Source organism: Pseudophryne corroboree, chromosome 6 (genome assembly GCF_028390025.1).
Source record: "Pseudophryne corroboree isolate aPseCor3 chromosome 6, aPseCor3.hap2, whole genome shotgun sequence".
In the NCBI taxonomy this organism is placed as follows: Eukaryota; Metazoa; Chordata; class Amphibia; order Anura; family Myobatrachidae; genus Pseudophryne; species Pseudophryne corroboree.
In genome coordinates, this window is record NC_086449.1 from 801,734,830 (window position 1) to 801,750,235 (window position 15,406).

The 15,406-nt window shown below is 51.3% G+C and overlaps 1 protein-coding gene across 1 annotated transcript in view; it reads left to right on the forward strand.

Annotated features, from left to right (window-relative positions):
* Window positions 1–3,145: 3,145 nt before the first annotated feature.
* Window positions 3,146–15,406, forward strand: part of TTLL12 (tubulin tyrosine ligase like 12) — a 100,684-nt gene continuing 88,423 nt past the window's right edge. Inside the window, exon 1 of the mRNA XM_063928927.1 lies at window positions 3,146–3,346. Within this exon, the coding sequence (XP_063784997.1) occupies window positions 3,215–3,346 (132 nt within the window). The 5' untranslated portion in view covers window positions 3,146–3,214. The remainder of the gene's footprint in view (window positions 3,347–15,406) is intronic.

Below are 15,406 nucleotides of genomic sequence, written 5' to 3' on the forward strand. Positions count from 1 at the left end.
ACAGGAGGCAGGGAGCAGGAACACGGCACACAGGAGGCAGGGAGCAGGAACACGGCACACAGGAGGCAGGGAGCAGGAACATGATACACAGGAGGCAGGGAGCAGGAACATGGCACACAGGAGGCAGGGAGCAGGAACACGGCACACAGGAGGCAGGGAGCAGGAACACGGCACACAGGAGGCAGGGAGCAGGAACATGATACACAGGAGGCAGGGAGCAGGAACATGGCACACAGGAGGCAGGGAGCAGGAACACGGCACACAGGAGGCAGGGAGCAGGAACACGGCACACAGGAGGCAGGGAGCAGGAACATGATACACAGGAGGCAGGGAGCAGGAACATGGCACACAGTAGGCAGGGAGCAGGAACATGATACACAGGAGGCAGGGAGCAGGAACACGGCACACAGGAGGCAGGGAGCTGGAACACGACACACAGGAGGCAGGGAGCAGGAACACGGTACACAGGAGGCAGGGAGCAGGAACATGATACACAGGAGGCAGGGAGCAGGAACACGGCACACAGGAGGCAGGGAGCAGGAACACGGCACACAGGAGGCAAGGAGCTGGAACACGACACACAGGAGGCAGGGAGCAGGAACACGGCACACAGGAGGCAGGGAGCAGGAACATGATACACAGGAGGCAGGGAGCAGGAACATGGTACACAGGAGGCAGGGAGCAGGAACATGGCACACAGGAGGCAGGGAGCAGGAACACGGCACACAGGAGGCAGGGAGCTGGAACACGACACACAGGAGGCAGGGAGCAGGAACACGGCACACAGGAGGCAGGGAGCTGGAACACGGCACACTGCTGTACTGGGGGATTCTGTACTGCAAGCTGGAGGGGGAGGTACGGCCTGGGGCAGGGGGCTGTGTGTAGACCTATACTGGGGGGCACTGTCACTAATTGCTGAGTCCCTGTGTGGTAACGGGGGTAGGGAGGGCAGGGGGTGGGCTGTGTTGTGGCATGCAGGTGGAGCTGGGCACGCTGTGTGGTGACGGGGGTAGGGAGCGCAGTAGGGGTGGGCTGTGTTGCAGCATGTAGGTGGCATGCAGGTGGAGCTGGGCACGCTGTGTGGTGACGGGGGTAGAGAGGGCAGTAGGGGTGGGCTGTGTATGTAGCAGCATGTAGGTGGCATGCAGGTGGAGCTGGGCATGCTGTGTGGTGACGGGGGTAGAGAGCGCAGTAGGGGTGGGCTGAGTTGCAGCATGTAAGAGGCATGCAGGTGGAGCTGGGCACGCTGTGTGGTGACGGGGGTAGAGAGGGCAGTAGGGGTGGGCTGTGTATGTAGCAGCATGTAGGTGGCATGCAGGTGGAGCTGGGCATGCTGTGTGGTGACGGGGGTAGAGAGCGCAGTAGGGGTGGGCTGAGTTGCAGCCTGTAAGAGGCATGCAGGTGGAGCTGGGCACGCTGTGTGGTGACGGCGGTAGAGAGGGTAGTAGGGGTGGGCTGTGTTGCAGCATGTAAGAGGCATACAGGTGGAGCTGGGCATGCTGTGTGGTGACAGGGGTAGAGAGCACAGTAGGGGTGGGCTGTGTTGCAGCATGTAAGAGGCATGCAGGTGGAGCTGGGCACGCTGTGTGGTGACGGGGGTAGGGAGGGCAGGGGGTGGGCTGTGTTGCAGCATGTAAGAGGCATGCAGGTGGAGCTGGGCACGGTGTGGTGACAGGGGTAGGGAGCGCAGTAGGGGTGGGCTGTGTTGCAGCATGTAGGAGGCATGCAGGTGGAGCTGGGCACGCTGTGTGGTGACGGGGGTAGAGAGGGCAGTAGGGGTGGGCTGTGTTGCAGCATGTAGGAGGCATGCAGGTGGAGCTGGGCACGCTGTGTGGTGACGGGGTAGAGAGGGCAGTAGGGGTGGGCTGTGTTGCAGCATGTAGGTGGCATGCAGGTGGAGCTGGGCACGCTGTGTGGTGACAGGGGTAGAGAGGGCAGTAGGGGTGGGCTGTGTAGCAGCATGTAGGAGGCATGCAGGTGGAGCTGGGCACGCTGTGTGGTGACGGGGGTAGAGAGGGCAGAAGGGGTGGGCTGTGTATGTAGCAGCATGTAGGTGGCATGCAGGTGGAGCTGGGCATGCTGTGTGGTGACAGGGGTAGAGAGCGCAGTAGGGGTGGGCTGAGGTGCAGCATGTAAGAGGCATGCAGGTGGAGCTGGGCACGCTGTGTGGTGACGGCGGTAGAGAGGGTAGTAGGGGTGGGCTGTGTTGCAGCATGTAAGAGGCATACAGGTGGAGCTGGGCATGCTGTGTGGTGACAGGGGTAGAGAGCGCAGTAGGGGTGGGCTGTGTTGCAGCATGTAAGAGGCATGCAGGTGGAGCTGGGCACGCTGTGTGGTGACGGGGGTAGGGAGGGCAGGGGGTGGGCTGTGTTGCAGCATGTAAGAAGCATGCAGGTGGAGCTGGGCACGGTGTGGTGACAGGGGTAGGGAGCGCAGTAGGGGTGGGCTGTGTTGCAGCATGTAGGAGGCATGCAGGTGGAGCTAGGCACGCTGTATGGTGACGGGGGTAGAGAGGGCAGTAGGGGTGGGCTGTGTATGTAGCAGCATGTAGGTGGCATGCAGGTGGAGCTGGGCATGCTGTGTGGTGACGGGGGTAGAGAGCGCAGTAGGGGTGGGCTGAGTTGCAGCATGTAAGAGGCATGCAGGTGGAGCTGGGCACGCTGTGTGGTGACGGGGGTAGAGAGGGCAGTAGGGGTGGGCTGTGTATGTAGCAGCATGTAGGTGGCATGCAGGTGGAGCTGGGCATGCTGTGTGGTGACGGGGGTAGAGAGCGCAGTAGGGGTGGGCTGAGTTGCAGCATGTAAGAGGCATGCAGGTGGAGCTGGGCACGCTGTGTGGTGACGGGGGTAGAGAGGGCAGTAGGGGTGGGCTGTGTATGTAGCAGCATGTAGGTGGCATGCAGGTGGAGCTGGGCACGCTGTGTGGTGACAGGGGTAGAGAGCGCAGTAGGGGTGGGCTGTGTTGCAGCATGTAAGAGGCATGCAGGTGGAGCTGGGCACGCTGTGTGGTGACGGGGGTAGGGAGGACAGGGGGTGGGCTGTTAGAGGCATGCAGGTGGAGCTGGGCACGCTGTGTGGTGACGGGGGTAGGGAGGGCACAGAGCCTGGCAGGCCCGGGACTCGGGAGGAGCCGCCCACACCATCTGCAGCTTCCTCCTCCCGCATGCTCAGTCGGTCAGACCCCGTCCCAGGCAGCAGCAGGCGGTGTAGGCAGTATGGCCGAGCCCGGCTCCCAGAAGCAGGATGAGAGTTACTCTCAGTTCGTGGCTCTGCACCAGGCGGCGCTCACTGCGTCCGGGGTCCCCCCGCTGTACTGGGGGAGTCTGTACTGCAAGCTGGAGGGGGAGGTACGGCCCGGGGCGTGTGCTGGGGCAGGGGGCTGTGTATAGACTTATACTGGGGGGGCACTGTCACTAATGACTGGGTCCATGTGCCACTATATACTGGGTGTCACTGTGTTAGTGTATACTGGGTCTCTGTGACACTATATACTGTCAGTCACTGTGTTAGTGTATACTGGGTCCCTGTGACACTATATACTGAGTGTCACTATGTTAGTGTATACTGGATCCCTGTGACACTACATCACTATATACTGAGTGTCTCTGTGTTAGTGTATACTGGGTCCCTGTGACACTACACTATATACTGATTGTTACTGTGTTAGTCTATACGGGGTTCCTGTGACACTACATCACTATATACTGAGTGTTACTGTGTTAGTGTATACTGGGTCCCTGTGACACTACATCACTATATACTGAGTGTCTCTGTGTTAGTGTATACTGGGTCCCTGTGACACTACAGCACTATATACTGAGTGTTACTGTGTTAGTGTATACTGGGTCCCTGTGACACTACATCACTATATACTGAGTGTTACTGTGTTAGTGTATACTGGGTCCCTGTGACACCATCACTATATACAGGGTGTCACTGTGTTAGTGTATAAGGGGTTCCTGTGACACTACATCACTATATACTGGGTGTCACTGTGTTAGTGTATACTGGGTCCCTGTGACACTATATACTGAGTGTCTCTGTGTTAGTGTGTACTGGGTACTGTGACACTACATCACTATATACTGAGTGTCTCTGTGTTAGTGTATACTGGGTCCCTTTGACACTACATCACTATATACTGAGTGTCACTGTGTTAGTGTATACTGGGTTCCTGTGACACCATCACTATATACTGAGTGTCACTATGTTAGTGTATACTGGGTCCCTGTGACACTACATCACTATATACTGAGTGTTACTGTGTTAGTGTATACTGGGTTCCTGTGACACCATCACTATATACTGAGTGTTACTGTGTTAGTGTATACTGGGTCCCTGTGACACTACATCACTATATACTGAGTGTTACTGTGTTAGTGTGTACTGGCTTCCTGTGACACCATCACTATATACAGGGTGTCACTGTGTTAGTGTATACTGGGTCCCTGTGACACTATATACTGAGTGTCTCTGTGTTAGTGTGTACTGGGTCCTGTGACACTACATCACTATATACTGAGTGTTAGTGTATACTGGGTCCCTGTGACACTACATCACTATATACTGAGTGTCACTGTGTTAGTGTATACTGGGTTCCTGTGACACCATCACTATATACTGAGTGTCACTATGTTAGTGTATACTGGGTCCCTGTGACACTACATCACTATATACTGAGTGTTACTGTGTTAGTGTATACTGGGTTCCTGTGACACCATCACTATATACAGGGTGTCACTGTGTTAGTGTATAAGGGGTTCCTGTGACACTACATCACTATATACTGGGTGTCACTGTGTTAGTGTATACTGGGTCCCTGTGACACTATATACAGAGTGTCTCTGTGTTAGTGTGTACTGTGACACTACATCACTATATACTGAGTGTCTCTGTGTTAGTGTATACTGGGTCCCTGTGACACTACATCACTATATACTGAGTGTCACTGTGTTAGTGTATACTGGGTTCCTGTGACACCATCACTATATACTGAGTGTTACTGTGTTAGTGTATACTGGGTCCCTGTGACACTACATCACTATATACTGAGTGTTACTGTGTTAGTGTATACTGGGTTCCTGTGACACCATCACTATATACTGAGTGTCACTATGTTAGTGTATACTGGGTCCCTGTGACACTACATCACTATATACTGAGTGTTAGTGTATACTGGGTCCCTGTGACACTATATACTGAGTGTCTCTGTGTTAGTGTGTACTGGGTCCTGTGACACTACATCACTATATACTGAGTGTTAGTGTATACTGGGTCCCTGTGACACTACATCACTATATACTGAGTGTCACTGTGTTAGTGTATACTGGGTTCCTGTGACACCATCACTATATACAGGGTGTCACTGTGTTAGTGTATACGAGGTTCCTGTGACACTACATCACTATATACTGGGTGTCACTGTGTTAGTGTATACTAGGTCCCTGTGACACTATATACTGAGTGTCTCTGTGTTAGTGTGTACTGGGTCCTGTGACACTACATCACTATATACTGAGTGTTAGTGTATACTGGGTCCCTGTGACACTATATACTGAGTGTCTCTGTGTTAGTGTATATTGGGTCCCTGTGACACTACATCACTATATACTCTGTCCTTATACTGGGGGGTCACTGTATATCTATATACTGGGTCACTGTCCCTATTTACTGTGGGTCATGGTCACTTTATACAGGTTGAGTATCCCATATCCAAATATTCCGAAATACGGAATTTTTTGAGTGAGAGTGAGATAGTGAAACCTTTGTTTTTTGATGGCTTAATGTACACAACTTTGTTTAATGCACAAAGTTATAAAAAATATTGGCTAAAATTACCTTCAGGCTGTGTGTATAAGGTGTATATGTAACATAAATGTATTCTGTGCTTAGACTTGGGTCCCATCACCATGATATCTCATTATGGTATGCAATTATTCCAAAATATGGAAAAATCCCATATCCAAAATACCTCTGGTCCCAAGCATTTTGGATAAGGGATACTCAACCTGTACTGGGTTTCTGTCTGTTTATACTTGGGGTCACTGTCTCTATATACCTGGCTTACTATATACTGGTTCACTGTCCCTATGTAATGGGGGTCACTATATACGGGGTCACTGTGTCATTATGGAGGTCTATGTACTAAGCCTTGGAAAGAAAGTGAACAGAGATATCGGCTCATTAATTTTTCAAACACAGCCTGTAACGTGGCAGCTAGGAGCAGATTGGCCCGACTTTATCTCTCTCCACTTTATCTCTCTCCACTTTATCTCTCTCCAAGAGTTAGTACATATACTGAGGCTCACTGTCACTTTATACTGGGGGTCACTATATACTGAGACACTGTCCATATAATGGGGCTGATTGTGTTACTATATATTGGGTCACTGTCACTATATATTAAGGGGCAGACTAGATGGGCCAAGTGGTTCTTATCTGCCGTCAAATTCTATGTTTCTATATACTGGGGGTCACTATATACTGGGTTTCAGTCCATATATACTGGTGCGCCCTCTCACTTTATATTGGGGGTCACCCGCTATATAATGGGCCTCATTGTGTTACTATATTTCTCATACGTCCTAGAGGATGCTGGGGATGCTTCAAGAACCATGGGGTATAGACGGGATCCGCAGGAGACATGGGCACTTTAAGACTTTAAAAGGGGTGTGAACTGGCCCCTCCCTCTATGCCCCTCCTCCAGACTCCAGTTAGATTCTGTGCCCAGTGAGACTGGATGCACACTGAGGAGCTCTCCGGAGTTTCTGAGAAAAAAGACTGTATGTTAGGTTTATTATTTTCAGGGAGACCTGCCGGCTACAGGCTCCCTGCATCGTGGGACTGTGGGGAGAGAAGCAGACCTACTTTTGTGAGTTTCAGGGCCTGCTTCTTAGGCTACTGGACACCATTAGCTCCAGAGGGTCTGATCACTAGGTACGCCTAGATGCTAGTTCCCGGAGCCGCGCCGTCAACCCCCTTGCAGAGCCAGAAGTCAGAAGCCGGGTGAGTAGAAGAAGATCAGAAGACTTCAGTGACGGCAGAAGATTTCAGTGACGGCTCTTGAGGTGCCACGCTGCGCGCCATGCTCCCGCATACAAAACGGCACTGCAGGGTGCAGGTCGCAGCGGGGGGGGGGGGGGGGGGGGGGGCTGGGCAGCATAAAACCTCAATAGCGACCGGCACAAGAGTATACAGTGCCTGGGCACTAAATACAGACCCCCGCCAGTATAAATATATAAAAATAAGTGGGACTGAAGCGCGCCATTAAGGGGGCGTGGCTTAGCCCTCACAGCTCTGACCAGCGCCATTTTCTCTTCACAGCTGCAGAGACGCTGAGCCTGGCCTCCCACACTACTGAACAAGTAACAGGGTGCAAAACGGGGGAGGGGGGGGCACAAGTGATTTGGTGCTATTTTATTGAATTTAAAAGCGCTAACAGGTCTGGGCAGTATATTACACGCTTCAGAACTAGGATAGGCGCTGGGTTGTGAGCTGGCAGAACTCCCTCTGTGTTTCTCTAACAGGCTTTGCTGTGGGTCTGTCCCCTATAGCCCCAGTGTGGTTGTGGGTGTCGGTACGCGTGTGTCGACATGTCTGAGGCTGAGTGCTTTTCCCAGGAGGAGGCTGGAGTGGGGACAGAAAAGGCTGTGGGAGTGACTGTGTCGGCACCGCCGACGGCTGATTGGATAAATATGTTGAGTGTTTTGAATGCAAATGTGGCTTGGTTGATTAAGAGATTAGATAAATCTGAGTCTAAGAACCAGACATGGAGAAAATCCATGGAGGATGCTTTGTCACAAGCTCAGACCCCTTCGGGGTCACAGAAACGTGCATTTACCCAGATAGCAGATACAGATACCGACACGGACTCTGATTCCAGTGTCGACTACAGTGATGCCAGATTGAATCCTAAACTGGCTAAGAGCATTCAGTACATGATTGTGGCGATAAAAGAAGTGTTACATATCACGGAGGACCCTGCTGTTCCTGATACAAGGGTCTGTATGTTTAAAGGAAAGAAACCTGAGGTAACGTTTCCTCCGTCTCATGAACTGAATGCGCTTTTTGAAAAGGCTTGGGAAAATCCTGACAAGAAGATACAGGTTCCCAAAAGAATTCCGGTGGCATATTCGTTCCCCTCTGGGGACAGGGAAAAGTGGGAGTCAACCCCCACGGTGGACAAAGCTCTATCGCGTCTGTCCAAAAGGGTAGCGCTTCCGTCTCCTGACACGGCAGCCCTAAAGGATCCTGCGGATCGTAAGCAGGAAAATACAGTAAAATCCATTTATGTCACTACAGGTTCGCTGCTCAGGCCTGCCGTTGCTTCGGCATGGGTGAGTAAGCGCTATTGGAAAATGGGCAGATAACTTGTCATCTGAGATAGATTCCCTGGACAGGGATAGCGTGCTCTTGACACTGGGTCATATCAGGGATGCTGCAGCCTATCTAAAAGAAGCAGCAAGGGATATTGGCCTTTTGGGATCAAGGGCCAATGCCATGGCAGTCTCAGCTAGGAGGGCATTGTGGATTCATCAATGGAATGCTGATGCTGACTCTAAGAAGACTATGGAGTCTCTACCGTTTAACGGTAGTGTCTTGTTTGGTGACGGCCTCGCTGACCTAGTATCTAGGGCTACAGCGAGTAAGTCATCATTTTTACCTTATGTTCCTGCACAACAAAAGAAAACGCCTCACTATCAGATGCAGTCCTTTTCGGCCCAATAAATACAAAAAAGGGCGAGGGTCCTCCTTCCTTGCTGCGAGAGGAAGAGGAAGGGGAAAAAGGGCACAGGCTGTGGTAAGTTCCCAAGAACAAAAGTCCTCTCCGGCTTCTACCAAATCCACCGCATGACGCTGGGGCTCCTCTGCGGGAGTCCGCATCGGTGGGGGCACGTCTCAAACTCTTCAGTCAGGTCTGGGTTCACTCGGCCTGGATCCTTGGATATTAGAAATAGTAACCCAAGGGTACAAATTAGAGTTTCAAGATGTGCCCCCTCACCGATTTTTAAAATCGGCCTTGCCAGCTTCTCTTCCAGAAAGGGAGGTAGTATGCGCTGCAATACTAAAGCTGTGTCAAAATCAAGTCATTGTCACGGTACCCCCGTCACAACAGGGGGAAGGCTTTTATTCGAGCCTGTTCGTGGTCCCGAAGCCGGATGGCTCAGTCAGACCGATTCTGAAACTAATATCCCTCAATTTCTCTGACGTCCTAAGTGGATGCTGGGACTCCGTAAGGACCATGGGGAATAGCGGCTCCGCAGGAGACTGGGCACAACTAAAGAAAGCTTTAGGACTACCTGGTGTGCACTGGCTCCTCCCACTATGACCCTCCTCCAGACCTCAGTTAGAATCTTGTGCCCGGCTGAGCTGGATGCACACTAGGGGCTCTCCTGAGCTCCTAGAAAGAAAGTATATTTTAGGTTTTTTTTATTTTACAGTGAGATCTGCTGGCAACAGACTCACTGCTACGAGGGACTAAGGGGAGAAGAAGCGAACCTACCTGCTTGCAGCTAGTTTGGGCTTCTTAGGCTACTGGACACCATTAGCTCCAGAGGGATCGACCACAGGACCCGACCTTGATGTTCGGTCCCGGAGCCGCGCCGCCGGCCCCCTTACAGAGCCAGAAGCAAGAAGTGTTCCGGAAAATCGGCGGCAGAAGACTTCAACAAGGTAGCGCACAGCACTGCAGCTGTGCGCCATTGCTCCTCATGCACACCTCACACTCCGGTCACTGATGGGTGCAGGGCGCTGGGGGGGGCGCCCTGAGGGCAATATAATACACCTTGGCTGGCAAATCTACACCATATATAGTCAGGAAGGCTATATAGGTGTAAAAATACCCCTGCCAGAATTCCAGAAAAAGCGGGAGAAGTCAGCCGGAAAAGGGGCGGGGCTATCTCCCTCAGCACCCTGGCGCCATTTTTTCTTCACAGTGCAGCTGGAAGACAGCTCCCCAGGCTCTCCCCTGTAGTTTTCAGGCTCAAAGGGTTAAAAAGAGAGGGGGGGCACTAAATTTAGGCGCAATATGTGTATACAAGCAGCTATTGGGGGAAAAATCACTCAGTTATAGTGTTAATCCCTGCATTATATAGCGCTTTGGTGTGTGCTGGCATACTCTCTCTCTGTCGCCCCAAAGGACTTTGTGGGGTCCTGTCCTCAGTCAGAGCATTCCCTGTGTGTGTGCGGTGTGTCGGTACGGCTGTGTCGACATGTTGGATGAGGAGGGTTACGTGGAGGCGGAGCAGAGGCCGATAAATGGGATGTCGCCCCCTGTGGGGCCGACACCAGAGTGGATGGATAGGTGGAAGGTATTAACCGACAATGTCAACTCCTTACATAAAAGGCTGGATGACGTAACGGCTGTGGGACAGCCGTCTTCTCAGCCCGCGCCTGCCCAGGCGTCTCAAAGGCCATCAGGGGCTCAAAAAACGCCCGTTACCTCAGATGGCAGACACAGATGTCGACACGGAGTCTGACACCAGTGTCGACGAGGTTGAGACATATACACAATCCACTAGGAACATCCGTTGCATGATCTCGGCAATGAAAAATGTGTTACACATTTCTGACATGAACCCAAGTACCACATAAAAGGGTTTTTATGTTTGGGGAGAAAAAGCAGCCAGTGTTTTGTTCCCCCATCAGATGAGTGAATGAAGTGTGTAAAGAGCGTGGGTTCCCCCGATAAGAAACTGGTAATTTCTAAAAAGTTACTGCTGGCGTACCCTTTCCCGCCAGAGGATAGGTCACGTTGGGAGATATCCCCTAGGGTGGATAAGGCGCTCACACGTTTGTCAAAAAAGGTGGCACTGCCGTCTTGGGATACGGCCACTTTGAAGGAGCCTGCTGATAAAAAGCAGGAGGCTATCCTGAAGTCTGTATATACACACTCAGGTACTATACTGAGACCTGCAATTGCCTAAGCATAAATAGTGCTGCTGCAGCGTGGTCTGATACCTTGTTAGATAATATTAATACCCATAGACAGGGATATTATTTTGCTAACATTGAGCATATTAAAGACGTCGTCTTATATATGAGGGATGCACAGAGGGATATTTGCCGGCTGGCATCCAGAATTAATGCAATGTCCATTCTGCCAGGAGGGTATTAGAGACCCGGCAGTGGACAGGTGATGCTGCCTTTAAAAGGCACATGGAGATTCAGCCTTATAAGGGTGAGGAATTGTTTGGGGATGGTCTCTGGGACCTCGTATCCACAGCAACAGCTGGGAAGAATTTTTTTTACCTCAGGTTTCCTCACAGCCTAAGAAAGCACCGTATTTTCAGGTACAGTCCTTTCGGCTTCAGAAAAGCAAGCGGGTCAAAGGCGCTTCCTTTCTGCACAGAGACAAGGGAAGAAGGAAAAAGCTGCACCAGACAGCCAGTTCCCAGGATCAAAAATCTTCTCCCGCTTCCTCTGAGTCCACCGCATGACGCTGGGGCTCCACAGGTGGAGACAGGTGTGGTAGGGGCGCGTCTCGGGAACTTCAGGGACCAGTGGCCTTGCCCACAGGTGGATCCCTAGGTTCTGCAAGTAGTATCACAGGGATACAAGCTGGAGTTCGAGGCGACTCCCCCTCGCCGTTACCTCACATCAGCCTTGCCTGCTGCCCTCGGAGAAAGGGAGGTAGTACTGGCGGCAATTCACAAGCTGTACTTCCAGCAGGTGAAATCAAGGTACCCCTCCTTTAACAAGGCCGGGGTTACTATTCCAAAATGTTTGTGGTACCGAAACCAGACGGTTCGGTGAGACCCATTCTAAAATTGAAATCCTTGAACACTTATATACGAAGGTTCAAGTTCAAAATGGAATCGCTCAGGGCGATTATTGCAAGCCTGGAGAATTTCATGGTATCACTGGACATCAAGGATGCTTACCTGCATGTCCCTATTTACCCTCCTCACCAGGAGTACCTCAAAATTGTGGTACAGGATTGTCATTACCAATTCCAGACGTTGCCGTTGGTCTGTCCCCGGCACCGAGGGTATTTACCAAGGTAATGGCCGAAATAATTATCCCGTACTTGGACGATCTCCTTATAAAGGCGAGGTCCAGGGAGCAGTTGTTCGTCGGAGTAGCACTGTCTCGGGAAGTGCTACAACAGCACGGCTGGATTCTGAATATTCCAAAGTCGCAGCTGGTTCCTACGACGCGTCTACTGTTCCTGGGTATGGTTCTGGACACAGAACAGGATAAAAAGGGTTTCTCCCGGAGGAGAAGTCAAAGGAGTTGTCGTCTCTAGACAGAGACCTCCTAATACAAATACAGGTGTCGGTGCATCAATGCACGCGAGCCCTGGGAAAGATGGTAGCTTCTTACGAAGAAATTCCATTCGCCAGGTCCCATGCAAGGATCTTCCAGTGGGATCTGTTGGACAAGTGGTCCGGGTCGCATCTTCAGATGCATCGGCGGATAACCCTGTCTCCAAGGGCCAGGGTGTCGCTGTTGTGGTGGCTGCAGAGTGCTCATCTTCTAGAGGGCCGCAGATTCGGCATACAGGACTGGGTCCTGGTGACCACGGATGCCAGCCTTCGAGGCTGGGGGGCAGTCACACAGGGAAGAAACTTCCAAGGACTATGGACAAGTCAGAAGACTTCCCTACACAAAAATATTCTGGAACTAAGGGCCATTTACAATGCCCTAAGTCTGGCTAGACCCCTGCTTCAACACCGGCCGGTGCTGATCCAGTCAGACAACATCACGGCGGTCGCTCATGTAAACCGACAGGGCGGCCCAAAGAAGCAGGATGGCGATGGCAGAAGCCACAAGGATTCTCTGATGGGCGGAAAATCATGTGTTAGCACTGTCAGCAGTGTTCATTCCCGGAGTGGACAACTGGGAAGCAGACTTTCTCAGCAGACACGACCTCCACCCGGGAGAGTGGGGACTTCATCCAGAAGTCTTCCAAATGATTGTACACCGTTGGGAAAGGCCACAGGTGGACATGATGGCGTCCCGCCTCAACAAAAAGCTAAAAAGATATTGCGCCAGGTCAAGGGACCCTCAGGCGATAGCTGTGGACGCTCTGGTAACACCGTGGGTGTACCAGTCGGTGTATGTGTTCCCTTCTCTGCCTCTCATACCCAGGGTAATGAGAATAATAAGAAGGAGAGGAGTAAGAACTATACTCATTGTTCCGGATTGGCCAAGAAGAGCTTGGTACCCGAAACTCCAAGAAATGATCTCAGAGGACCCATGGCCTCTGCCGCTCAGACAGGACCTGCTGCAGCAGGGGCCCTGTCTGTTCCAAGACGTACCGCGGCTGCGTTTGACGGCATGGCGGTTGAACGCCGGATCCTGAAGGAAAAGGGCATTCCGGAGGAAGTTATTCCTACGCTAATTAAAGCTAGGAAAGAAGTGAACGCAAACCATTATCACCGCATATGGCGGAAATATGTTGCATGCTGTGAGGCCAGGAAGGCCCCAACGGAGGAATTTCAGCTAGGTCGATTTCTGCTCTTCCTACAGTCAGGGGTGACTAAGGGCCTAAAATTGGGTTCCATTAAGGTCCAGATTTCGGCTCTATCGATTTTCTTCCAAAATAGAACTGACTTCACTGCCTGAAGTTCAGACTTTTGTTAAGGGAGTGCTGCATAGTCAGCCCCCGTTTGTGCCTCCAGTGGCACCGTGGGATCTCAACGTGGTGTTGGATTTCCTGAAGTCGCATTGGGTTGAGCCACTTAAATCCGAGGAGCTAAAATACCTCACGTGGAAAGTGGTCATGCTGTTGGCCTTGGCGTCGGCCAGGCGTGTATCAGAATTAGCGGCTTTATCATGCAAAAGCCCTTATCTAATTTTTTTATATGGATAGGGCGGAATTGAGGACTCGTTCCCAATTCCTTCCTAAGGTGGTATCAGTTTTTCATGTGAACCAACCTATTGTGGTGCCTGCGGCTACTTGGGACTTGGAGGATTCCAAGTTACTGGACGTAGTCAGGGCCCTGAAAAAATATATGTTTCCAGGACGGCTGGAGTCAGGAAAACTGACTCGCTATTTATTCTGTATGCACCCAACAAGCTGGGTGCTCCTGCTTCTAAGCAGACTATTGCTCGCTGGATCTGTAGCACGATTCAACTTGCACATTCTGCGGCTGGACTGCCGCACCCTAAATCTGTAAAAGCCCATTCCACGAGGAAAGTGGGCTCTTCTTGGGCGGCTGCCCGAGGGGTCTCGGCTTTACAAATTTGCCGAGCTGTTACTTGGTCGGGTTCAAACACTTTTGCAAGAGTCTACAAGTTTGATACCCTGGCTGAGGAGGACCTAGAGTTTGCTCATTCGGTGCTGCAGAGTCATCCGCACTCTCCCGCCCGTTTGGGAGCTTTGGTATAATCCCCATGGTCCTTACGGAGTCCCAGCATCCACTTAGGACGTCAGAGAAAATAAGATTTTACTCACCGGTAATTCTATTTCTCGTAGTCCGTAGTGGATGCTGGGCGCCCATCCCAAGTGCGGATTGTCTGCAATACTTGTATATAGTTATTGCCTAACTAAAGGGTTATTGTTGAGCCATCTGTTGAGAGGCTCAGTTATATTTCATACTGTTAACTGGGTATAGTATCACGAGTTATACGGTGTGATTGGTGTGGCTGGTATGAGTCTTACCCGGGATTCAAAATCCTTCCTTATTGTGTCAGCTCTTCCGGGCACAGTATCCTAACTGAGGTCTGGAGGAGGGTCATAGTGGGAGGCGCCAGTGCACACCAGGTAGTCCTAAAGCTTTCTTTAGTTGTGCCCAGTCCCAGCATCCACTACGGACTACGAGAAATAGATTTACCGGTGAGTAAAATCTTATTTTCTATCTGAAAAAATTCAAATTCAAGATGGAATCTCTCCGAGCAGTGATCTCCAGTCTGGAGGAGGGGGATTTTATGGTGTCGGTCGACATAAAGGATGCCTACTTACACGTCCCCATATATCCTCCACATCAGGCTTACCTGAGGTTTAGTGTTCAGGATTGTCATTACCAATTTCAGACGTTGCCGTTTGGTCTGTCCACGGCTCTGAGGATTTTCACCAAGGTTATGGCGGAGATGATGGTTCTCCTGCGCAAGCAAGGTATCACAATTATCCCATACTTGGACGATCTCCTCATAAAGGCGAGATCCAAGGAGCAATTGCTGAAAAACGTTGCGCTCTTACTGACGATTCTGCAACAACATGGTTGGCTCCTAAACTTGACAAAATCACAGTTGGTTCCGACAACACAGCTGTCGTTCCTGGGTATGATTCTGGATACAGAATTACAGAGAGTTTTTCTTCCAGAGGAAAAAGCTCTGGAAATACAGAACATGGTGAAACAGATTCTGAAACCGGCAAGAGTGTCGATTCTTCAATGCACTCGGTTGCTGGGGAAGATGGTGGCGGCCTACGAGGCCATTCAGTTTGGCAGGTTCCATGCCAG